The sequence below is a fragment of the Mustela nivalis genome, assembly GCF_964662115.1.
Source record: "Mustela nivalis genome assembly, chromosome: 6".
In the NCBI taxonomy this organism is placed as follows: domain Eukaryota; kingdom Metazoa; phylum Chordata; class Mammalia; order Carnivora; family Mustelidae; genus Mustela; species Mustela nivalis.
In genome coordinates this window covers 95,136,126-95,162,986 of record NC_139025.1, presented here as the reverse complement: position 1 = coordinate 95,162,986, position 26,861 = coordinate 95,136,126, and the positions used below count along the sequence as shown (strand labels likewise).

At 37.1% G+C, this 26,861-nt stretch overlaps 2 protein-coding genes across 2 annotated transcripts; both read left to right on the top strand.

Moving 5' to 3' along the window:
- Positions 1-8,345: 8,345 nt before the first annotated feature.
- Positions 8,346-9,294, top strand: LOC309867725 (olfactory receptor 4Q3-like; the record flags this gene model as incomplete). Its single annotated transcript, XM_082736793.1, is given in 2 exon segments — positions 8,346-9,254; positions 9,256-9,294. Coding segments are annotated over 2 exon segments (948 nt in total).
- Positions 9,295-20,091: 10,797 nt separating this feature from the next.
- Positions 20,092-26,486, top strand: LOC309866633 (olfactory receptor 4S2-like; the record flags this gene model as incomplete). Its single annotated transcript, XM_082734436.1, has 2 exons — positions 20,092-20,125; positions 25,510-26,486. 2 exons carry the CDS (start codon positions 20,092-20,094, stop codon positions 26,484-26,486), a joined length of 1,011 nt encoding a protein of 336 aa, XP_082590562.1.
- Positions 26,487-26,861: the final 375 nt, after the last annotated feature.

Below are 26,861 nucleotides of genomic sequence, written 5' to 3'. Positions count from 1 at the left end.
GCCAGCTCAGAAGCTTTTATATGTAAGGATCCAATTTCAGGTATTCAAAATGATTCCTTGTATAAATCAATAGTTTGGCTAGTTTAATTTGGAAAGAGCTGTGTTTTTCTTCATCAATTTATAATAGATTAGAATATAACACAAACATGCATTTTATGTTTTGTAAGGCCACTTCGTTTTTACATAGAAAAACTGCTTATTCTGTATTTAATAAACTTCACCTACTGGTTTCACTGATCTGATGAGCTAGGGTTACTTCTACGTATGTAGCATTCTTAAAAATATATAATTATGTAGTGTTCCAAGATTCATTGTTTACATATATCACCCAGTGGAACACTACATCCAAAACTAATGATGTACTGTATGGTGACTGACATAATACAATAAAATAATGTTCAATTATGTGTTCAATCAAGTTGAATTTTATTTTTTTTAAAATTATTTCAGTTAGCACATAGTACATCATAAGTTTTGTTGTAGTGTTTAACAATTAATTAGTTACATATAACACCCAGTGCTCATCCTACCACATGCCCTCCTTAATAGCCATCACCTGGCTGAATTTTATTTCTAAGAAGTGTTCTGTTATCAATAGTAATTGTGTTGCTCTGGAATGTCATCTTATACATAATTTCCAATATCCTTTGTTAACTTTAAGACCTTGGACTAACACTAAATTGATAATTAATGAAAAATCTTTGGATACCTAGACAACACTCAATAAAATAGAATATAGCAGCATTGATTATGAAGCCATTTTAATTTGCTTCCTATTTTTATGTATTATCAAATAGGTACCAGATAACAGTTTGATAGGGCATTTAGCTACCTTTAGACTATGTTAGGGCACATCTTCATTTTTGCTTCTTTAAGAAACATTAAAGGATATGTGTGACTATAGGTATTTATAAAATGTAGGCCTGTTGCTGTTCTGCTGAAATGCTTGTGTGTGAAAGATACTGTCAAGTATCAGCTCTTATTTTTCTCTATGCTGGTGAGGAAATAGAAGTTCCTATCTTAGTCTGTTGGGGCTGCTATAATAAAAACACAATAGATTGGGTGGCATAGGAACAGATATTTATTTCGCCTGGAAGTTGGGGAGATAGACGTAATAGAAAACTGCTAAACTGTGATAAGTGTGTGTGTGTGTGTGTGTGCATGTGTGTGCACGTGTGTGTGTGTTAGAAAAGGATATCCCAAAGGTTAATGTTGTATTGCCTTTTAGGATATTAACCAGTTTACATATTATTTATTTATTTATTTAATGGGAGAGCATATTCACAAATGACACCACAGACAAAGGGCTAATATCCAAGATGTATAAAGAACTTCTCAAACTCAACACAAAACAGATGATTACATAAAAAAATGGGCAGACAACATGAACAGAAACTTCTCCAAAGAAGACATGTAAATGGTTAACACACACATTAAAAAATGTTCATCATCATTAGCTATCAGGGAGATTCAAATCAAAACCACACTGAGATACTACCTCACACCAGTTAGAATGGCCAAAATCAACAAGACATTAAACAACAAGTGTTGGAGAGGATGTGGAGAAAGGGGGACCCTCTCACCCTGTTGGTGGGAATGCAAATTGGTGCAGCCACTTTGGAGAACAGTGTGGAGATTTCTCAAGAAATTAAAAATAGAACTTCCCTATGACCCTGCAATTGCACTCCTGGGTATTTACCCCTAAGATACAGACATAGTGAAAAGAAGGGCCACATGTACCCCAGTGTTCATAACAGCAATGGCCACAATCGCCAAACTGTGGAAAGAGCCACAATGCCCCCCTTTTAAAATTTTTTTTATTTCTTTTCAGTGTAACAGTATTCATTGTTTTTGTGCCACACCCAGTGCTCCATGCAATCCGTGCCCTCCCTAATACCCACCACCTGGTTCCCCCAACCTCCCACCCCCTGTCTCTTCAAAACCCTCAGGTTGTTTTTCAGAGTCCATAGTCTCTCATGGTTCACCTCCCCTTTCAATTTACCCCAGCTCCCTTCTCCTAACTCCCCATGTCCTCCATGCTATTTTTTATGCTCCACAAATAAGTGAAACCATAGGATAATTGATTCTCTCTGCTTGACTTATTTTACTCAGAATAATCTCTTCCAGTCCCATCCATGTTGCTACAAAAGTTGGGTATTCATCCTTTCTGATGGAGACATAATACTCCATAGCGTATATGGACCACATCTTCCTTATTCATTCGTCCGTTGAAGGGCATCTTGGTTCTTTCCACAGTTTGGCGACCGTGGCCATTGCTGCTATAAAATTGGGGTACAGATGGCCCTTCTTTTCCCTACATCTGTATCTTTGGGGTAAATACTCAGGAGTGCAATAGCAGGGTCATAAGGAAGCTCTATTTTTAATTTCTTGAGGACTCTCCACACTGTTCTCCAAAGTAGCTTCACCGACTTGGATTCTCACCAACAGTGTAAGAGGGTTCCCCTTTCTCCACATCCTCTCCAACACATGTTGTTTCCTATCTTGCTAATTTTGGCCATTCTAACTGGTGGAAGGTGGTATCTCAGTGTGGTTTTAATTTGAATCTCCCTGATGGCTAGTGATGATGAACATTTTTTCATGTGTCTGATCGCCATTTGTATGTCTTCATTGGAGAAGTGTCTGTTCATATCTTCTTCCCTTTAACAGATGAATGGATAAAGAAAATATGGCCCATATATACAATGGAATATTATGCCTCCATCAATTTACACATAATTTAGAAATTTTATTTCAATGTTCTTTTTTATACTCTACATGAAATCACATTTTTATATTTTCTTTTGAATTGGCTTCATCATCCTACTCTCCCTCATTAAAGAGTTAAATATAATTTTTGACATGTTTTCATCATCTATTTGAGAAATTTATTTATAACATTTAGAAAATTATACTTTGATAACAATTTATAAAAATATTCAATTACTAATGACAGCAGCTGTGTTTTCTGTATGAGATCCATATATAGGCACCAATTAGTAAGCTGTTTGCAAACATCATCAAGAAATTCAGCTGTTATGTGAAGACACTGTAACACACTGAAGGGAGTGTTTCTGCTTCTACAGCTTCTGAAGATAACTTGATATTTAACCATTCAGCCTTGCCTATTTCGGGACCATGGTTGAGACAGAAAATAGAATCATTTTACTCAGGTATAGACTGACACATGGAGAAGTGGTAGCATATCTAGTGCCAAATTAATTAACCCAAAGTAAGTAAAAGGGGTGAACTGTGTTATGCAATAAGGTTTGTTTCAGAGCCTGCAGAGTCTAAGGTCAGCTTTCTAGCAAGAACTGAGATTCAGCAACAGTAGACTGGGGACTCCCAAGGCTCATTAGGCTGAGCAGTAGCATAAGGACCATAAAAGCCTCAGACACATCCAAAGCCCTGGGGGCAAGAGATCTTTCCCATTGTACAGCCAGGCCTCGACTAGGGCTCGACTTATAAGGCAGCAGTTAGGGCATAGACATGGGTAATTGTGATGGTCATCTGAGAGTTTCCAATTTTGCTGGACTGAAACTGTGAAGGGATTGGTGCAATGAAGAGCAGGGTAACATATTCCTTCCTTGAACTCACATAGCTTCTGACATGCAATCATGTAAGTTTTTCAGATGTGTCTTTTTCAAAGATCCATCTATCTCCCTTACTCCTTTTTCTGTCCTTGAAGCCATTTCTATACCTCTCTGACAGTCATTATTTTTAAATTTAAGAAATTGCTTGAGCTGTTCCAGGTTAATGAACTTGGAAGCATTCACAGAGCAATGACATGCTCATAGCATCAGGGTATTTTTGGACTGGTGGTAGTTGATAATAAGGTTTGGATAAGGTAGGATCAACTTAATATAATAGACAGCACTGGATTCATTGCAGTATTGACTCAGGACTACCTAATTGTACAGTAGTTCCTCCTAGATCCCATTTTCCATTTATTTATTTCAGTTGTTTTTTGCTAAATTATTCACTTCTCCCAAACAAAATTTAAGATGCAGTATTTATAAAAATTAAAAAAAAATGATGCAGTATTTCAAACAAAGATTAGAGCAGAAAGATTATGTTCTTATCAATATGAAACACCATCATGGATATCATTTTCAATGAATGGTCTCCATTATTTGGTGTTGCAAGAGAAATTAGAATTACATCAGATACTCCCAAAATAAGTTCACATGGCATTTAAGCTTTGTGGTCAGATTTCTTCTGAGAATGCTCTTGGCTCAATACAGACAAAAATAAACAGACAAAATAGCAAAGTATATTGTTTGAAAAAACCATAACCACTCCCACAAGGAAAATTTAATTCTCTTTCTTTGTATTTTCTGCATAGACCTCTCTGGTTCCTTGCCTAGAAAAATTAGAGTATTTGCTCAGTTGTCCATAAATAGCCCTTGATTGTTTAAAAAGAGTTTGATTATGTCCTCTTTCCTCCATGCTGCACTGGGTACTTTCAGAAGGACTTTGATTTATCATTAAGCATTCTCAATTCCTTTAGCTCATTTTGCCAACTTAAAGACATTTTTTATTGATTTTTCTATTCTTAGTTTATTCTCAGAATGTAAAGCATGAAAGGGTGCCTGGGTGGCTCAGTGGGTTAATCCTCTGCCTTCAGCTCAGGTCATGATCTTAGGGTCCTGGGATGGAGCCCCACATTGGGCTCTCTGCTCAGCAGGGGACCTGCTTCCCCCTCTCTCTGTCTCTACCTGCCTCCCTACTTGTGGTCTCTCTCTTTCTCTGTCAAATAAATAAATAAAATCTTAAAAAAAAAAAGAATGTGAAGCATGAAATTAAAAAAAAGAAAAAAAGAATTTGAAGGATGAAACACTTGAGAGGGCCTGTCCTACAGCTAGGAAAGTGATAATGGAGCTGGGATTTCCAAATATTGCTTCCCAGATCCCAACAGGAGTTTGGCATAGAAAAATCTGTTGTGGTAGAAGACAGTTTTAGGTGATGGACATTGCTTCATGCTGATGGGGATAGTAGGTATTTTTGTTCTTCATGAATATTCACAGGCTGGATTTCTTAATGTGATCAGAGACTTTGGAAATGTAGAAGTTAGAGGTATTTCTGCCAAACGTGGCTGCTTATCAACATTGAAAGTAAACTTTCCAGAGTGGTTGGTATTACATTTTCATATTATCTAAAGACAGAAAATTTCTTGAGTCGGTAAAAAAATTTAAGAATAATTGGAAACTAGTCCATACCTCAATTACAACTCAAATATAGGGTTGCCTATATTTGTCTCATTAAATTGAATGATTTCAACATCACTATTAGTCAAATCCTATTATGCTAATGTCCTAGGAATGATCTGAAAATATTTATTGTACTGAAGTCTCCAAATATTAAGTATTACTTTAAAGAGGTGGATCAAAGACTAGGGCTTAACATTGTTTTGTGGTAATTTAGTTTTTTTTTTTTTTTTATTTACTTGAGAGAGAGAGAGTGAGAAGGTGAGAGAGGAGAAGGGCAGAGAGAGAAGCAGACTCCCCATGGAGCTGGGAGTCCGATGCGGGACTCAATCCCGGGACTCCAGGATCATGACCTGAGCCAAAGGCAGTCGTCCAACCAACTGAGCCACCCAGGCGTCCCTGTGGTAATTTAGTTTTAATATCTTTTAAAAACATACTCTTATTTAATCTGCTTTTATGATTATTTTATTTTAATATTGTTTTAGTGCAAGCTTATCTTTCTCTATGCCTGTGCTATGGAAATAATAAGCATAAAATACAGGTGACTGCCCTTCACATATTATGTTTTCACATTAGGAAATAATCACACTGTTTCTCAGTCATAAATTAAAAGAGTGCTTTGGGTTCTGCTCTCCCATTTGTATTTTCCCCTTATTTTCAGAAAACTTTCAATTTTTTCTTTTTAAAAAAATTATTTATTTTTTATTAATTTTCAGCATAACAGTATTTTTTTTTTTTTTTTTTTTTTTAGTATTCATTATTTTTGCACCACACCCAGTGCTTCATGCAATCTGTGCTGGTCTTAGATTCTTCCTAGTTTTCCAAAGATGAAGTTTGAATATAGATGCAGGATTTTAATGAGAGCTTGATCTCATTTAATTAAACATCTTAGATAATTGGAAAGAACATCAGAATGCCATCTCCATATGAAAATTTACAATCCTTGGTATATCCAAAGAAGATTAAAAAATTTCCATTGTTTCGAGCTCAAGTAGGGCTGTAAATATGACAGCAAATGGTTTCCTGTCTGTTTTGCTTTGTTTTGTTTTCCAAAGGATTCTAGAGAGTGAGGTGGCTCCTTCCATTATCTATCAGATTGTAGAATCTATAGACCGGTGAATGTGATGGTCACATATGTGGTGTTACCAAGACATCCAAAAGTTCCTTGGGCCCCAAATCTCTCTCGCTTGCTTTTCTTGAAATACTGTATAAAGTGAAATTTCTTGGTAAAAAGGATTTTTCTTTTCGGGATATCTGAATAACTATCACATCACTTCCTTGACTGATTTGAAAGAACCAAGTGCAACTTGAAATAGGTAAATGGGATTGAGGACAGAAAAATACAAATTTTTTCTCACTCAATATACCAAGAGCTAGTTCTAGATTGAAAGTATACTAATCTAGGCAGAGAAACATCTGTTAATTCTTCACTGCTTCAAGGCAAGGAATGTGCCAATGTTCTCTAATTTTTTATTTGTAATCTGAGATATTCCCATCCAATATCGGGAATGAATGTAAATATAGAGCAGGAGGAAATGGATGAAACAATATCTTAGTGTAAACTTTACTTCTTTTAAGTGTACCTGTATTTGTTAAAAAGTCCAAAACAGCATAATTCATATTCCCAGATTATCCTCTCCTATGAAATGGGTCATGGTGAGCTTCTTTTGTGTGTTGCAGCCACTGTTCTACTTATCTTGAGTCCGATGATTTCTTTAACTTTAGAGATAAATATTTTATTTCCTCTTGCCTATTCTCTCCAAAATTCCCATGTTCCGTCACCTGGGATAAATAAATGCAAAGAACATGAGCTTTCTGTCTTTTCTAAATGATTTTTTAAAATGTAATGTTAGTCACTATATATATAACATTAGTTTTTGATGTAGTGTTCCAAGATTCATTGTTTGCATATAACACCCAGTGCTCCATGCAATACGTGCCCTTCTTAATACTCATCACTAGGTGAATTCAGCCCCCCACCCCCCTCCACTTTAAAACTCTGTTTTTTTCTTGGAGTCTATAGTCTCTCATGATTTGTCTCACCCTCTGATTTCCACCCCTTCATTTTTCCCTTCCTTCTCCTAAATGATTTGTTCCCTAATTTGTGTGTTCTTAATAGCTTCTAACTTTTGTACAGCATAGTGATTTATAGTACAAAGCATTCTTCTTTCAATATGATAAATTATCATGCAGTAAGCATTGTGGTATGAGTACAAAGATGAATAAGAAATACCGTCTCTGGGCACTGGGTGACTCAAGTTGTTTAAGCATCTAACTCCTGGTATGGGCTCAGGCTCTGAACTCTACATGGAGTTGCCTTGAGATTCTCTCCTCTCTCTGGACCTTTCCCCCAACTCTTTCTCTCTCAAATAAATAAATAAATCTTTAAAACAAACAAACGAAATGTTGCATTACTTTCGGCGACTTAGGTAATTTTTTTATGTAGGTATATTTTGTTCATGAACAGATTATATTTTATTCTCAAAACAACCTTGGAAGATATTATTATCCCTACATTATATTGAATAAACAAGAAAACTCAGGTTTGATACCTTGCCTAAAGTCACTGCATTGGTGAGTAGTAGAGCTGCGCATTGGATCTAGATACTTCATTCCAGGACACTTGCTCTTAGAGGTTACAATAAAAAAAAAAAAAATATGGAATGAGGGCACCTGGGTGGCTCAGTGGGTTAAGCCTTTGCCTTCGGCTCAGGTCGTGATCTCAGGATCCTGGGATTGAGCCGTGCATCAGGCTTTGCTCAGCTGGGTGCTTGCTTCCCCTCCTCTCTCTGCCTGCCTTGGTGCTGACTTGTGATCTCTGTCTGTCAAATAAATAAAATATTTTAAAAAAAATGGAATGATTTTCATGTTCTCATCACATCATGTGCAGTTCATTGTCTTCCTCCCTCCCTAGTTTGCTGCAAATGAAACTTAAAAGTATTATAGGAAGGAAGAGTCAGAAGGTATGCAAACTTCCTCTTTCAATTCATACAAGAATGTATATTTCCTACCTCACAGACCTTGTGTTTTTCATCTTGGAGTATGATTCTATAAACATAATCTCAAAATCTTATAACTCATATATATTGCCATTTCCAATTTGATTCTTTTTTCTCTAGGTCACTTGGTATTCTTGACTTTATGAAAAAAAGAAATGACTCCAAGGTGACAGAATTTGTTCTTCTGGGCCTATCATCCTCCTGGGAGCTACAGCTGTTTCTCTTCTTAATATTTTTGTTATTTTATGTGACTGTTGTTCTTGGAAACCTTCTGATAATGGTGACAGTGCGAGCTGATGCCCGCCTGCTCCAATCTCCTATGTACTATTTTTTGGGCCATCTGTCCTTCATTGATCTATGCCTGAGCTGTGTTACTGTGCCTAAGATGTTAGGAGATTTTCTACAGCAAAGGAAGATCATCTCTTTTTCAGGATGCTTGGCCCAGATCTACTTCTTGCACTTTCTGGGAGCCAGTGAGATGTTTCTGCTGACAGTCATGGCCTATGATAGGTACGTTGCCATATGTAATCCTTTGCACTACCTGACAGTCATGAACCGCCAGCTGTGCTTTCAGTTGGTTTTTGCCTGTTGGTGTGGGGGATTCATCCACTCTATCACACAGGTCGCACTGGTGATCCAGCTGCCCTTCTGTGGCCCCAATGAACTGGACAACTTCTACTGTGATGTCCCACAGGTCATCAAGCTACCGTGCATGGACACATATGTAGTAGAGGTGCTGATGGTCTCTAACAGTGGTCTGCTATCTCTCGTTTGTTTCTTGGTCTTGCTATTCTCTTATGCCATCATCTTGATCACCCTCAGAACTCACTTCTGCCAAGGCCAGAGCAAGGCACTCTCTACCTGTGCCTCCCACCTAACAGTGGTCAGCCTGATCTTTGTGCCATGTGTTTTCATCTACCTGAGGCCTTTCTGCAGCTTCTCTGTGGATAAAGTGTTCTCCGTCTTTTACACAGTGATCACTCCAATGTTGAACCCTCTCATCTACACACTCAGAAATGCTGAAATGAAGACGGCTATGAGGAAGCTGAGAAAAAAAGCATGTGGCATCCTTCTGCCATATTAAAGGATGAACAGGAAGAGGTGATTTAGATAGCATAACTTTCTTGGGACATCCTTAACTCATCCTATACATGGGTATATGCATGAAACCAATTCCATGACTTTGGCATAAAAACCAGCATCAAAATTTTAATGCATTGCTGCTGATTGCTATTGAGGCATGGTGACTTTGTTGGGTGTTAAATATCAAGAAGCGGAGCTTATTGGCTCAGAAATTGAATAGTAGGTTCAAGAGGACACCTTGAAAGATCAACCCTTCTACCCTTTGTCTCTAACAAGTCTTCTTTGATTTATGTCATTTCACTTTTAAATTCTCTTCAAATGAAAGAAGGTATCCTATCTCCTTTTTTGTCTTCCTCATCTGGGTGTAACAACTCCCATGACAGGAGGTTCCTTCTGATGTCCATCAGAGTCTCTTCTGAAGCAGTGTAAGTCCCTTTTGTCCTGTCTCCAAGAAAGCCTGAAAACAGAGCTAACCACCCTACCTATTAAAGTTTACCTAGGGACTGCGTTATATATTGTGCCAAATTTTAGAAATGCACTTGAGTTCAGTATATGTAAGTGAGCATGCTCTTTGTGAAGTTTACATGTGAAGGCAAGAAAGCCTGGGAGTGCCAGGTGTTGGAAACTCCCAGTTTTCTTCCCTGAAGGCTTCTCTAGAAGAGATATCCTATTCTCCTAGAATTTCTTTAAGTGGACTTACAGCAGGGGATAAGTGTATATGCTGGCTCTTCAACTGGTTGTTATATTTAAGAGCTCTGACCTGTAAAGGGAGAGGAAAAAAAAAGAAAACTGTAGTTTAAAGTACTCATAGTTAATACCTTTAAGTCTCAAAGATAGATATAGAAGTAGGTAATATTTTACAAATGAGATGGGATTTCTTTTTTTTTTTAATGATTTATTTATTTTACATAGAGGAAGAGAGAGAGAGAGAGAATCTCAGGCAAACTCCTTGCCTAGTGTGGAGTACAATGAAGCATTCAACTCCACAACCCTGAGATCATGACATCAACTCAAGTCAAGAGTTTGGTAGTCAATCCACTGAGCCATCTGGATGTCCTGAACTCAGATTTCTTAAGTGACTTTCACAAGATTACTCAAAAGAAGTATGATCACACAAGAAATATAGGAATTTTGGATAATTAAGATTGAACTAATATTTTTCTTTCCAGAAAGTCTTTGTCTTAATTAGATGGACTAATTACATATTTTCTACTTTATCTACAGATCTCCAGATTTAGGAGATCACTAAAAAGATACACAAAAGCATTTATATTTAAGGTTATCTATTTCTGACATTAGGATCTTTGAACCTTCTTATGTCTATGGAAATGTATTAATTCTGTTCACTAAACAATAATATAATGATGGGCTTTTAGCAATATTTTTATATTTGCTCACTTATTTCCTAGTCAGTTGTGATGGAGAGGCTTTTAAAATTACTTAGCTGAAAAACATAACTCAAGAAAAGAATATCTTAAACTCCACCAAATAATAGGATTGCTAGGTAAATTGCAATACCTGTGCTCATGTAAGAGCTTGGATGATTTCTTACTAAGATGAGTGGGAAGGGGTAGGCATCCCTGTGTACATCACACTTTCCTAACCATCCCTGGTATGGATCACATTCTCCTCTTTCACTCCACAGCATTTCTATTGAAGTCTTTTGCCTATAGAAGGAGAGAGGACACTGTCAGCCAAAGAGTAGTTGTATGAGTTGATTTAAGTGGTACTTTGTAGTCAGCAAGGCACATTGCAGGGACCTGAAACTCCAAGCTTTCTTTATATATTAGTAGGCCACAACATCCTTTTTTCTAATGTCCCTCTTTCAGAGCAAAATTTAGAGTCTTGGGATATCATTTGATTTGTCCTGTTGATATCTGGGATTGGTAGCATTATATCCAGAAAAACAAGAATTATGTATATTCCTTTTGGCATTTTCAATACTTACTTAATCAATTATCTATTAAAATTCTCTTTATTAATAAGCTGCTAACATTTCTGTTTGTCAGACTGTACATGAATGCTATTCATCTCCAGAGTTCCCTTCTCTAAAGCCCTGAGAATATTTCCAGGGCTGGCCTGAGCTTTTCCTTTGGTGCTATTCTCCTGAGGGCAATGCCTACACTGGTATGGGAACTTTTAGGCTGAGGGCACTGTGTGTAAACTGAGTGGACAAGTCCATTTTCTTTTCTTTCTATTTATTTATTTATTTATTTATTTATTTATTTATTTATTTTTTCATTTATTTATTTTCAGCATAACAGTATCATTATTTTTTTTACCACACCCAGTGCTCCATGCAATCCGTGCCTCTATAATACCCACCACCTGGTACCCCGACCTCCCACCGCCCCCCCGCCACTTCAAACCCCTCAGATTGTTTTTCAGAGTCCATAGTCTCTCATGATTCACCTCCCCTTCCAATTTACCCCAACCCCCTTCTCTCTAACTCCCGATGTCCTCCATGCTTTTTGTTATGCTCCACAAATAAGTGAAACCATATGATAATTGACTCTCTCTGATTGACTTATTTCACTCAGCATAATCTCTTCCAGTCCTGTCCATGTTGCTACAAAAGTTGGGTATTCATCCTTTCTGATGGAGGCATAATACTCCATAGTATATAAGGACCACATACATGAGAGACCTCTTGTATTGGGATCTAGAACCAAGAGAAGAGGTAGGCTGGGGACTGAGGGTCAAGCTTGGTCTTTCCACACTGCCATGTCTGGTGTAGAAATTCAAGGAGCCTGAGGATTTTATTTCATTTTATTTATTAAATTTCAATTTAAATTCTAGTTTGTTAACATACAGTACAATATTGGCTTCAGGAGTAGAATTCAGTGATTCATCATATACATACAATACCTAGTGAAGGAGCCTAAGAATTTTTCTCTCTTTTTAAAAAGATTTTATTAAAAAAATTATGTAATCTCTATCCCCCTGTAAGTTCAAACTCACAACCCTGAGATATAGTGTCACACGCTCTACCAACTGAGCCATCCAGGTGTCCCAGGAAGTGAAATTTTTTAAAATAATCATTTTATAGATGGTAAGCACATAGAGAATGAGCACTTGTCAAACTTTCCAGACAAAGTGATAGCCTTGGAAGTAAAACATATATGTTGTTAAAATTGATCCATTAAAACGTGAATAAAGTAAACTAAAGTAGTTTCAAAATTTTTTTCCATGTCAAAAATTTATGTCACATACATATTATTCTGTATTTTCTTTTAATTGTATTTTACCCCATATTTGATGGACAGTGTCTGAAACAGTTGAGTAAAAGGGAACATACGGAATATCCCAACTTTATTATATTTTTCTTTTTCTTAAAATTTCATTTCATTTTATTTTTTTATTTTTTGCTTCTTTTCCCATTTATTTATTTTCAGCATAACAGTATCATTATTTTTTCAACACATCCAGTGCTCCATGCAATCTGTGCCCTCTATAATACCCACAACCTGGTACCCCAACCTCTCACCCCCCCCTGCCACTTCAAACCCCTCAGATTGTTTTTCAGAGTCCATAGTCTCTCATGGTTCACCTCCCCTTCCAATTTACCCCAACTCCGTTTTCTCTAACACCCCTTGTCCTCCATGATATTTGTTATGCTCCACAAATAAGTGAAACCATATGATAATTGACTCTCTCTGATTGACTTATTTCACTCAGCATAATCTTTTCCAGTCCCGTCCATGTTGCTACAAAAGTTGGGTATTCATCCTTTCTGATGGAGGCATAATACTCTATAGTGTATATGGACCACATCTTCCTAATCCATTCGTCCGTTGAAGGGCATCTTGGTTCTTTCCATAGTTTGGCAACCATGGCCATTGCTGCTATAAACATTGGGGAACCAATGGCCCTTCTTCTCACAACATCTGTATCTTTGGGGCAAATATCCAGGAGTGCAATTGCAGGGTCATAGGGAAGTTCTATTTTTAATTTTTTTGAGGAATCTCCACACTGTTCTCCAAAGAGGCTGCACCACACTTGCATTCCCATCAATAGTGGAAGAGGGTTTCCCTTTCTCCACATCCTCTCCAACACATGTTGTTTCCTGTTTTGTTAATTTTGGCCATTCTAACTGGTGTAAGGTGATATCTCAATGTGGTTTTAATTTGAATCTCCCTGAGGGCTAGTGATGATGAACATCACCAAGACAGCATGGTACTGGCATAAAAACAGACACATAGACAAGTGGAACAGAGTAGAGAGCCCAGATATGGACCCTCAACTCTATGGTCAATTAATCTTCGACAAAACAGGAAAAAATATACAGTGGAAAAAAGACAGTCTCTTCAATAAATGGTGCTGGGAAAACTGGACAGCTATATGCAGAAGAATGAACCTCGACCATTCTCTTACACCGTACACAAAGATAAACTCAAAATGGATAAAAGACCTCAATGTGAGACGGAATCCATCAGACTCCTAGAGGAGAACATAGGCAGTAATCTCTTCGATATCAGCCACAGCAACTTCTTTCAAGATATGTCTCCAAAGGCAAAGGAAACAAAAGCGAAAATAAACTTTGGGGACTTCCTCAAAATCAAAAGCTTCTGCACAGCAAAGGAAACAGTCAAAAAAAACAAAGAGGCAACCCACAGAATGGGAGAAGATATTTGCAAATGACAGTACAGACAAAAGCTTGATATCCAGGATCTATAATAAACTCCTCAAACTCAACACACACAAAACAGGCAAACTTCAAAAAATGGGCAGAAGATATGAACAGACACTTCTCCAATCAAGACATACAAATGGCTATCAGACACATGAAAAAATGTTCATTTTATTTTTTTAGTGTTCCAAGATTCATTGTTTATGCACCACACCCCATGCTCCATGCAATACGTGCCCTCCTTAATACTGAAAAGAAATAAAATTTTAAAAACCCCAAAAAACAAAAACGAAAAACCTCCAGGCCCTCCCAACATCCAACCCCCCCCAAAACCCTCAGTTTGTTCCTCAGAGTCCACAGTCTCTCATGGTTCATCTCCCCCTCTAATTTCCCCCCCAACTCACTTCTCTCCTTCACCCAATGTCTTCTGTATTATTCTTTATGTTCCACAAATAAATGAAACCATATAATAATTGATTCGCTCTGCTTGACTTATTTCACTCAGCATAATCTCCTTCAGTGCCATCCATGTTGATACAAAAGTTGGGTATTTATCCTTTCTGATGGAGGCATAATACTCCATTGTATATATGGACCATATCTTCTTTATCCATTTGTTGGTTGTAGGGCATCTTGGCTCTTTCAACAGCTTGGCGACTGTGGCCATTGCTGCTGTAAACTTTGGGGTACAGATGGCCCTTCTTTTCACTGTATACATCTGTATCTTTGGGGTAAATACCCAGTAGTGCAATGGCAGGGTGATAGGGTAGCTCTATTTTTAGTTTCTTAATGAATCTCCGCACTGTTTTCCAAAGTGGCTGCACCAACTTGCATTCCCACCAACAGTGTAAGAGGGTTCCCATTTCTCCTCATCCTCTCTGACATTTGTTTACTGTCTTGTTAATTTTGGCAAGATTTTATTTCTTTTAACTGCATAGTATTCCATTATATATATATACCACATCTTCTTTATCCATTCATCTGTCAATGGACATCTAGGTTCTTTCCATAGTTTGGCTATTGTGAACATTGCTGCTGTAAACATTCGGATGCATGTGCCCCTTTGGATCACTACATTTGTATCTTTAGGGTAAATACCCAGTAGTGTGATTCCTGGGTCATAGGATAGATCTATCTTCAACTTTCTAAGGATCCTCCATACTATTTTCCTGAGTAGCTATTCTCTGCTGGCATTCCTACTGACAGTGTAGGAATGTTTCTCCTCATCCTCGCCAGCATCTCTTGTTTCCTGACTTGTTAATTTTAGCTGTTCTGATTGATGTGAGGTGGTATCTCATAGTGGTTCTGATTTGTATTTCCCTGATGTCAAGTGATGTTGAACATTTTTTCATGTGTCCTTTGGCCATTTGTATGTCTTCTTTGGAGGAATGTCAGTTCATGTCTTCTGCCCATTTCTTTTTTTCTTTTTTAAAAGATTTCATTTATTTACTTGACAGAGATTACAAGTAGGCAGAGAGGCAGTCAGAGAGAGAGAGGGAAGCAGGTTTCCTGCTGAGCAGAGAGCCTGATGTGGGGCTCTATCTCAGGACCCTGGGATCATGACCCAAGTAAAGGCAGAGGCTTTATCCCACTGGCCACCCAGGAGCCCCTCTTCTGCCAATTTCTTGATTGGATTATTCTTTGAGTGTTGAGCTTGTAAATTCTTTATAGATTTTGGATACTATCCCTTTATCTAATCTTTCATATGCAAATATTTTCTCCCATTCTGTCTGTTGTCTTTTGGTTTTGTTGACAGTTTCCTTTGTTATGTAGAAACTTTTAATATTGATGAATTCCCAATGGTTCATTTTTGCTTTTGTGTCTCTTCCCTTTGTAGACAGGTCAAGCAAGAAATTACTGTGGCTGAGGTTGGAGAGATTGCTGCCTGTGTTCTTCTCTAGGATTTTGATGAATACTTGTCTCACCTTTAGATCGTTCATTCATTTTGACTTTATGTTTCTATATGCTGTAAGAAAATGATCCAGTTTCATTTTTTCTGCATGTGGCTGTCCAGTTTTCCCAAAACCATTTGTTGAAGAGACTTGTCTTTTCCCCAATGTATATTCTTTCCTGCTTTGTAGAAGATTAGTTGGCCATAGCATTGAAAGTATATTTCTGGGTCTCTATTCTGTTCCATTGATCTGTGTGTTTGTTTTTGTGCCATACCATACTGTCTTCATGATTATAGCTTTGTAATATAGCTTGAAGTCTGGCACTGTGATTCCCCCAGTTTGGTTTTCTTTCTCAACATTCCTCTAGCTATTTGGTGTCTTTTCTTGTTTCATACACATTTTAGGATTATTTGTTCCAGCTCTGTGAAAAATGTCAATGGTATTTTACTAGGGATTGCATCAAATGTGTAGATTGCTCTGGGTAGCATAGACATTTTAATGATATTTATTCTCCCAATCCATGAACATGGAATATTTTTCCATTTCTTTGTGTCTTCCTCTATTTCTTTCAAAGGTGATCTATAGTTTTTAGAGTACAGATCCCTTACCTCTTTGGTTAGGTTTACTCCTAGATATCTTATGGCTTTTGGTGCAATTATAAATAGCATCAGTTCCTTAATTTCTCTTTCTTCTGTCCTGTTGTTAGTGTGTAGAAATGCAACTGACTTCTGTGCATTAATTTTACATCCTGCCACATTGCTCAATTGCTGTATGAGTGCTAACAATTTTGAGGTGGAGTCTTTTGGGTTTTCCATATAAAGTATCATGTCATCTGGGAAGAGTGAGAGTTTGACTTATTTGCTAATTTGAATGCCTTTTATTTCTTTTTTTGTTATCTGAATGCTGGGGCTAGGACTTCTAGTATATGTTGAACAGTGATGAGTGTGGGCATCCCTGTCATGTTCCTGATAGAGAAAAAGGTCTCAGTTTTTCCCCATTGAGAATGATATTTGCTGTGGGCTTTTCCTAGATGGATTTTATGATATTGAAATATGTTCCCTCTCTCCCTACACTGTGAAGAGTTTTATTCAGGAAAGAATGCTGTACTTTGTCAAATGCTTTCTCAGCATCTATTAGAAGATTGTATGGTTCTTGTCTATTCTTTTATTTGTGTAGTGTATCTCGTTGATTGATTTGCAAATATTGAAACACACTTGAGTTCCAAGAATAAATCCCACTTGGTCGTGGTGGATAAGCCTTTTAATGTACCATTAGATCCTATTGGCTGTTATCTTGGTGAGAATTTTTGTATTCATATTCATCAGGGATATTGGTCTGTAATTCTACTTTTTGATAGGGTCCTTGTCTAGTTTGGGGATCAAGGTAATGTTGGCCTCATAGAACAAGTCTGGAAGTTTTTCTTCACTTTTATTTTTTGAAGCAACTTCAATAGAGTAGGTATTAATTCCTCTTCAAATATTCAGTAGAATTCCTCTTGGGAAGCCATTTGGCCCTGGACTCTTTTTGGGGGGAGGTTTTTTATTACTGCTTCAATTTTCTTACTGGTTATTGTTCTGTTCAGATTTTCTCTTTCTTCCTGTTTCAGTTTTGGTAGATTTTTTTTAAAGATTTTATTTATTTATTTGAAAGAGAGAGAGTGAATGAGAGAGAGCATGAGTAGGGGAAGAGGGAGAATCAGACTCCCCTGCTGAGCAGGGAGCCTGATGTGGGGCTCGATCCCAGGACCCTGGGATCCTGACCTGAGTCAAAGGTAGTTGCTTAACTGATTGAGCTAGTCAGGCATCCCACAGTTTTGGTAGTTTATAAGTTTCCAGGCATGCATGAATTTCTTCCAGATTGCCTAACTTGTTGGCATATAATTGCTCATAATATGATCTTAAAGTTGTATTTCCTTGGTGTTGGTATAGATCTGCTTTCTTTTGTTCATGATTTTGTTCATTTGGGTCCTTTCTCTTTCTCTATGATAAATCTGGTGAGGAGTTTATTGATCTTATTAATTCTTTCAAAGAACCAGCTTTTTTTTTTTTTTTTCATTGACCTGTTCTACCGTTCTTCTGATTTCCATTTCATTGTTTTCTGCTTTAGTCTTTATTATTTTTCATCTTCTGCTTGGTTTAGGTTCTATTTGCTGTTTTTTTTTTTTTCAGCTCCTCTAGGTATAAGGTTAGCTTGTGTATTTGAGATTTTTCTAATTTTTGAGAAAGGCTTGTATTGGTATAAACTCCCTCTTGGGAGCACCTTTGTTGTATCCCAAGTTTTTGAACAGTTGTGTTTTCATTTTCCTTTGTTTCCATAAATTCTTTTTTTAGATTTTATTTATTTATTTGACAGACAGAGATCACAAGTAAGCAGAGAGGCAGGCAGAGAGAAAGGGGGAAACAAGCTCCCTGCTGAGCAGAGAGCCTGATGTGGGGCTCGATCCCAGTACCCTGAGATCATGACCTGATCCAAAGGCAGAGGCTTTAACCCACTGAGCCACCCAGGTGCCACTCCATGAATTATTTTTAAATGTTTCTTTAATTTCCTGGTTGACCCATTCATTCTTTAGTAGGATGCTCTTTAACCCCTGAGTGTTTGAGTTCCTTTCAAATTTCCTCTTGTGATTGATTTCAAATATCAAAACATTGTGGTTTGAAAACATGGAGGGAATAAGCCCAATATTTGGGTATTGGTTGAAAGCCATTATGTGACCTATTTTGGAGAAAGTTCCATGTGCATTCAAGAAGAATGTGTTGCATGGAGCACTGTGTGTGGTGAAAAAATAATGATACTGTTATGCTGAAAATAAATAAATTAAAAAAAAAAGAAGAATGTGTATTCTGCTGCTTTAAAATGGAATGTTCTGTATAAATCTGTGAAGTCCATCTGATCCAGTGTATCATTCAAAACCCTTGTTTCCTTGTTGATCTTCTCCTTCAATGATCTGTCCCTTGCTGTCCCCAGTATTCTGCTGCTTTAAAATGGAATGTTCTGTATAAATCTGTGAAGTCCATCTGGTCCAGTGTATCATTCAAAACCCTTGTTTCCTTGTTGATCTTCTCCTTCAATGATCTGTCCCTTGCTGTGAGTGGGGTGTTGATGTCCTCTGCTATTACGTATTATTATAAATCTATTTCTTTAATTTGGTTATTAATTGGTTGATTTAATTAGATGCTCCCAAATTAGGAGCATAAATATTCACAATTGTTAGGACTTCTTGTTAAGTAGACACTTTCAATGTGATATAGGGTCCCCTTTATCTTTTACTACAGTCTTTGGTTTAAAATGTGATTTTTCTGCTATAAGGATTGCAATCCCAGCTTTTTATTAAGGTCCATTGGCATGATAAATTGTTCTCTACCACCTCACTTTCAGTCTGAAGGTATCTTTAGGTATAAAATGACTCTCTTGTCTACACCATATGGATGGATCTTGTTTTTCTATCCAATCTGATATTCTGTATTTTTTGATTGGAGCATTTAGCCCATTTACATTCAGAGTAACTATTGGAAGATATGAATTCAGGGCCATTGTATTACCTATAAATTCCCTGTTTCTGTAGATTGTCTCTGTTTCTCTGCCATCTTGACTCCTCCCCCGGGACCAGATGAAATGAGGTCTCCTCCCTTTCACTATCTTGCCTCCCCTCCCATCTGAACTTTAGCAAATTTTAAAATGATTTTAACTGAAAACAGTTTAATAGTTTTATAAACTACTATACTTGGGCTGGTGGTGCAATATTGTGATACTGAGCATCATCCACCTTCCCTTGCACCAACTTTGCATGAATTGTGCAAAGCTGTAAAGATGGCCTGCATATTTTTAACTAGTAATTTACAAATTAGCCTTCAATATAGTTTTACAAGGTGTTCCTTAGTGGTAATTATACTCGTATTTTCTCTGCCTAACAATACTTTCCAATGCTACCTAATCACCTGTCTAGCCATTCCCTCAGGACTGTGGTGATACATAAAGACTGCTGGCAGACTCTCTCTCTTAGCATCCAGGAATATAGAAATAAAGTCTTATAGTCCAGTTCAGAAGCCATGGCATGGCTATAAGTTCATTAAATCTTCTTAGAGGAGAGAGAGAGAGGGAGAGGATCAATAACATAAGATCCCTTCTCAGGCTGTAGGTATAATCCTTTTGTAAAATTCGACACACACCTGAGAGAAGCATTTGTATACAGATTTCAATCTTTTAGCATGAATATCTAGGTACAGATCTCTTTTCCATCTCAGAAAGTTTTATTGATCCAAGAAGATCTCAGATTGTCCAAATCCATGTTGTGGGACCAGACTCAAGAAGATACCCAGCGTAAGTTTCCCATTTGTAATAAGTTAATAACCAGGGGAAGAAGCAAGGGCAGTTTTCATTGTTTCAAATTATATTCAGGATAAAAAGGAATCTTTAAGTTCTTCACCCACTTGCAACATCTGTTCTAATAGTTATATTCAGTAATTTAGGAAATGGTTTACTATAATTTAAAGTGTATCAATATAATTTCAATTGGAATTTACTTCTAGTTTGACTCTAACAGTGCAGCCTAGATAATTGTTTCCTCCCTGAACTTCACTGCTTTCACCAATGGTTAGATGAATAAAATAAAGTCAAGGGATCACTAAAGTTATTTTTCATCTATATAAGTATAGTATTTTACATAAGTTATGGTCCAGTCTAAGATGATTTGAGAAGGCCTTTTAAAGGCACTACTCTAAAATGAAAGATTTTATGTCAGGTATTAGGTTTTATTTGTCTTGTTATATTCACAGCAGAATACCAGACACAGAGAAAGTGCCCCATGAATATTTATCAGTTGAAAGGATAAATAAATATTGGTGCTGTGTGAAATGTAGAAGATGATATAGATGTTACCTTGAAAAGTCTACATTGTGTTACATTTACACATGTGCAGATTTTTTTTAAGAGTTTACTTATTCAGATTATTGTTCCCTATTTCTCAGTTCCACAGGTACTTAGTAAGTTACTTCCTCAGTTGTGGACAGTTAGGAGAACAGGATATATTGGGACTTTAAATGTTTCTATAGGTAAAAGCTCAAAGGATTGACAGGTAATAAAATGATGTTAAGTGACCAGAGACATGAAAACATGTACGTGTGTCATCATAATGTCTCTATGAGGGATATTGAAGTCAAGGACACTATTGCACAAAGAGCTTGCTGTGGGAGGGAACTTTATGTTAGGAAAGAGATCCAGAGTTTTTTATCTCTTTTCCTTGTAGATCACTCACAGAAGTGGAGCAGAACAGATAGCATGGAGGACAAGGGGAGATGGAGAGGAGAAGGGAGTTGAGGGAAATTGGAAGGGGGGGGTGAACCATGAGAGTGAACTTGGAAGGGGGGGTGAACTATGGACTCTGAAAAACAGTCTGAGGGTTTTGAAGGGGCGGGGGGTGGGAGGTTGGGGGATCCAGGTGTTGGGTATTGGAGAGGGCACGGATTTCATGGAGCACTGGGTGTGGTGCAAAAATAATGAATACTGTTACGCTGAAAAAATAAAAAATTAAAATAGTAAAAAAATAAAAGAAATTAAAGACTAAATCTTTTCCCCAGAGGATTTCGGGGAACTGCAGTCTTGTTATTTGTTTGATTTGAAATAATTTAGGTGGGTGTGATGGACATTAAAGGAGGGCACTTGTAATGAACACTGTGTTTTATATACAATTGATGAATTACTGAACTGCACCTCTGAAACTAATAATACACTATATGCTAATTAATTGATTAAACAAAAGAATATGGACTGTATTCTGATACTATTCCTGACACAGAAAATATTTGAGAGGGTGAGTGTCAGCAGTAGAGACCATTTCTAAACACAGAGCACATGCAAATACGTATAAATGGGAATTAGGAGGTGAATATAATAAGGAGTTTAACGTCCTAAAATGACTCCAATCCAGACTTTCTCCCTCTTTGTATTCAGCATGTTTTCTCATCACTAAGATGGGTAGAGATAATTAAATATTCACTTACAGCATGCCATGTATATAAGTGCTTCATACGTGATACAGATCTAACCCATACAGCACTTATGTGTTGTATACTATTCTTATCCACTTTTAACCCTTGAGAAAACTGAGGTAAAGGGAAGTTAATTAACTTCCCTGAAGTCATAGTGTGAGCTAATAGGGGGGCTTGAATTTGAATCTAGGAAATCTGGGTTTCAGGCTTCTTCATAGCAACTACTCTCTACTACCTCCCATTCCCACTGCCCTCCTGCTGCAGCAGTCATCGTTCTTTTTGATTCCCAAAATCATTCCTGACAAATTCCAACTCCTCAAACTTAACCCACAAGATTATGACCTGGTCTCCTCTTCCTTTTTAGCCTTACTTCCTGACACTTTCCTTCATGGATTCTGTGATGAATTGTATCAAACCTGTTGGCATTTCTCAGAGGGGATGCCATAATGATTTATACCATTTTTATTCCTATATCCTAATCCACCAGACCTAGAACATCCTTTCTGCCCTGTCTTCTTTTCTGTGTCCTCACCTTGCAGTCCTATTCATCATCAGTTAACTCTTTCAAAATTCCACTCAGTGAAGACCTTCTTTGGAGAGGTGCCCCTGACTCTCCTCTGGAATGGTGATTGCTTACATGTGGGTCTCATCTATTTGGTTGTCACCAAAGTCACTGAAATAATGTCAAGATTAATGACCAGAATTACATCACTCATTGAATTCTCATTGTAAGTTTAAGCTAAGTTGGGCACAGAACCAATGTTGTGATGATCTTGCCAGTAGCAACTGTGGTCTCTGCCTATAAGAACTGTATATAGCTTTTCAGAAAAAAATCATGAGTAGCAGAAATGGTGCCTTGACTATTTATTACAGAAAGTTTAAGACTTTCAAATGAGAGAGAAGATATACTGACTTTGATGCCCACAGCCTCAGCAATGTGCAAATTCATTAAGAAAATAAATTTTGGAGTTCCATTGCCTAGGTTCAGATACCAACTCTGCCAATTACCTTTCTCTGTGACCCTGGGCAAGTTATGCACTTTCTCCATGCTTCAGTTTCCTCAATTCTAAAGTGGGGATGATGACGATAGCCTACACTGTATGAATGTTATGAGAATTAAGTGAATTACTACCACTTAGAACAATGCTTGGAACGCAGTAAATGTAATATAAGTGTTTTCTATTATTACCTAAATGTTTTTTCAACCCTTACGATTCTGTCAATTAGTTATGACTGAGCACAATTTAGCTTTGCTGATACAGTGTCAGAATGTTCAAAGATTTTTTTTTAAAGATTTTATCTATTTATTTGACAGAGAGAAATCACAAGTAGATGGAGAGGCAGGCAGAGAGAGAGAGGGAAGCAGGCTCTCTGCTGAGCAGAGAGCCCGATGCGGGACTCGATCGGAGGACTCTGAGATCATGACCTGAGCCGAAGGCAGCGGCTCAACCCACTGAGCCACCCAGGCGCCCCTGTTCAAAGATTTTTTAAAAAGATTTTATTTATTTATTTGACAGAGAAAGAGCACAAGCAGGGAGAGAGACAGAGGCAGAGGGAGAAGCAAGCTCCCTGCTGCGTAGGGACCCCAGTGCAGGACTCAATCCCAGGACCCTGAGAGCATGACCTGAGCCAAAGGCAGTCGATTAACCAACTGAGTGACCCAGCTGCCCCAGAATGTTCAAACATTTTCATGGAATACATTCTCTAATAAAAATACTTTGCAACATAAGAGAACATTTGATTATTTTTAATGAAATTATTTTTCATGAAAAGTTTATCCATCTACTTTTCCATCATCTATCATCTATTTATCATCTATCATTATAATCTGTTTACTTATCTTTCTACCCCTTTTTCATTTATTTAAGGGTATGTATTACATGGGTTTTGGAATTAATGATGGCTCCATTCAAATACCAGTCTCTTCACTGACTGTTATACTGGATGATTTACCTAAAGTCTTAAAAATTTGGTGCTCTTTAAAATGGAGATAGAAATTACAATGTTGCTGTGAGTATAGAATGAGGGGACATATCCTAATAGTTTAGCACATAGTCCTGCAGATAGTAAAGTGCTTAGTAAAAGTTTACTAACAGTATTACTGCTGTTAAGAATATGTCTTCAAAGGAAATGGATTGATATTATAGTTTATTATCTCAGGAATATAATCATGGATGAATTTCAATATCTTTTATTTCTATTGTGAATAGACAATCTATATATTGCCTATATAATTTTTATATAATAGATGAATAGATCAAATTAAAATTTCTACTAACTAGAAAGATCACACTTCATAGATTCAAATTACAAAGTAAGCCACCTCATAAATACAAAAAGAAATTTACACAAGTGATCTCATTCTATTTCATGGAGTAAAATGACTATATCTATATCTATCTATCTATCTATCTATCTATCATCTATCTATATCTCTTCATGGAGTAAAATGACTATATCACCCATCTTTTATAAATGTGAAAACTGAGATTCAGAAAGAATAAATTGATTTACTTAAAGTAATCTAATAAGGATGCTAATCCAATAAGGTAAGGATGCTCAGTCTTAAATTACTCAGCTTCCACTATCCAGGCAGTAAAGAGATGTTCCTAACAAATATGGAAGATATCTAGTAATTTGCAGTGCTTCAGAAAAGCCATTTTTATCCTGAGGAGCTTCTTTAGATCTTGTCTCATGATTTATCTCTTTCAGGAATTCTTCCCTGACAATTTTTACCCAACATTTGGTTCCGTATGCCTTCAGGATCCCCATATATACTTTATACTGTTGTATACTTTATATAATACCATATACATATATGGTATTAGGCACTTCTTTAATTATCATTTATAGCATTATCTGTATTGGAAATCTTATTCCTGATGCTTACCTATAATTACACAGAGAGGGCTTGTTCAAGGTAAAAGAACTGAATCTCAATAAGTTTTAAACTTTTCAACTCTTTAGAGCAACACAGGGAAAAGTATTTTTCTATATAGCTTGACCACTCAGATACTCCTTACTGGCAAACAAAATGGAATTTTCATATGCAGACCAAGGTTGAGGACTAAAACTCCCTCAATTTGACTTGCAAGTATGGGTTATTGGTGAGCAGGAGGCCCTTGTATCTGTTGTTTTTCATCACTAAAATGACTTAATTTTTAATTGTACTGAAATTTATAACTTAATTTAGAAATTAAAACAATCTTTCTCACTTGATAAAATAGAATGTTATTCTTCTAAGACTGATCTGTGTACATTATATTAAAAAAAGATTCACCTAAAAAATTTGACATCACATCTCAGCATCTGACTTCTTACATTTATTATAACCCTCTGAAATTAACTTATCCATTTGATAATGAATTTAAAATTTTCCAACCCAAAGAGAATTTCTGGAAAAATGAGAGAGAGAGAGAGAGAGAGAGAGAGAGAGAAAGACAAGAAGATGGATTATGGAACAACATTAAAAACAAATGAAAAACCCTCATGTTTTCTAGATCATTATTTGGGAGAAAGGAACTATAGGCTTAAGTAACAAGGTGAGTCAATAATGTGGTAAGAAAATTGATGGTGAAGAAAATACCCGTTAACTATGTTCAAGAAATATGAAGAATTTCACCTACTATCTAGCCTCACTCAAATATTTTCATAAGACTCTTCCTGTTGGACTTTACCATGCTTACAGTGGTTTATGATATTTATTTATTTTTGCAGGGAACCAGAGCCACCAAACCAGTATCACTTGGGTCCCCACAGAAGTGGCTAACAATGTCACGGAGTTTATATTCCTAGGACTTTCCCAAGATCCTGGAATGCAACTGATGTTCTTTGCCTTATTCCTCCTCTTCTACACTGTGATCATGGTGGGAAATCTACTCATTCTGCTTACGGTCTTTTCTGATCGTCGGCTCCATACACCCATGTATTTCTTTCTCAGTAACCTGTCATTCGTGGACATTGCCTATTCCTCAGCCACAGCACCTAAGATGATTGCAGACTTTATTTCTGAGAAAAAGACCATTTCCTACTGGGGCTGTGTAACTCAGATGTTTACCTTCCACTTTTTTGGTTGTGCTGAGATTTTTGTCTTGACCGTTATGGCTTTTGACCGCTATGCTGCCATTTGCCAACCTCTCCGTTATACTACCATCATGAGTACCAATGTTTGTATTGTGCTGGCATCACTGTCCTGGTTGGGAGCCCTGGGTCATTCATTTGTTCAGACCTTCCTGACCTTTCAGCTACCTTTCTGCAATAATCGGGTTATTGACCACTACTTTTGTGATGTCCACCCAGTCCTAAAACTTGCCTGTGCTGATACAACCCTGGTAAATATGTTGGTGATTGCCAACAGTGGTCTCATCTCTCTGGGGTGTTTCCTCATTCTTCTGGCCTCCTACACTGTTATTCTATTTAGTCTTCGCAAGCGGTCTTCAGAGAGCCGGCGCAAGGCTCTATCTACCTGTGGGTCTCATTTCACTGTAGTGACTTTCTTCTTTGTCCCTTGTATCTTTATTTATCTGCGTCCATCCACTACTTTCCCACTGGATAAAGCTGTGTCTGTGTTTTATACTACCATCACCCCAATGTTAAACCCACTCATCTACACTCTGAGGAATGAGGATGTAAAGAATGCCATGAAACGGATTTGGAGCCACAAGGTCTCCTTGAAGGAAAAACAGAAGGGCTAGCTTATCAGAATGGCAGAATTGGAAAATTAGCTGATACCTTAAATGGTCTGTAATTTATTAATGATTTTAAGGAATAGGCTCTAAAATTCAACTATCTTGTAGCTTTCATTGAACAGTCAAAAGTTTGAGACTATTTTCTTTTTCTGTCTTTAGGTGGGCTAAACTTAGACTTTTCCATATTGTTAAGGCTTATCTTTTCTTACTTTTATTTTTTTTCCTTTTTTTCATTTATTTATTTTCATCATAACAGTATCATTATTTTTTCACCACACCCAGTGCTCCATGCAATCTGTGCCCTCTATAATACCCACCATCTGCTACCCCGACCTCCCACCCCCCTGCCACTTCAAAACACTCAGATTGTTTTTCAGTGTC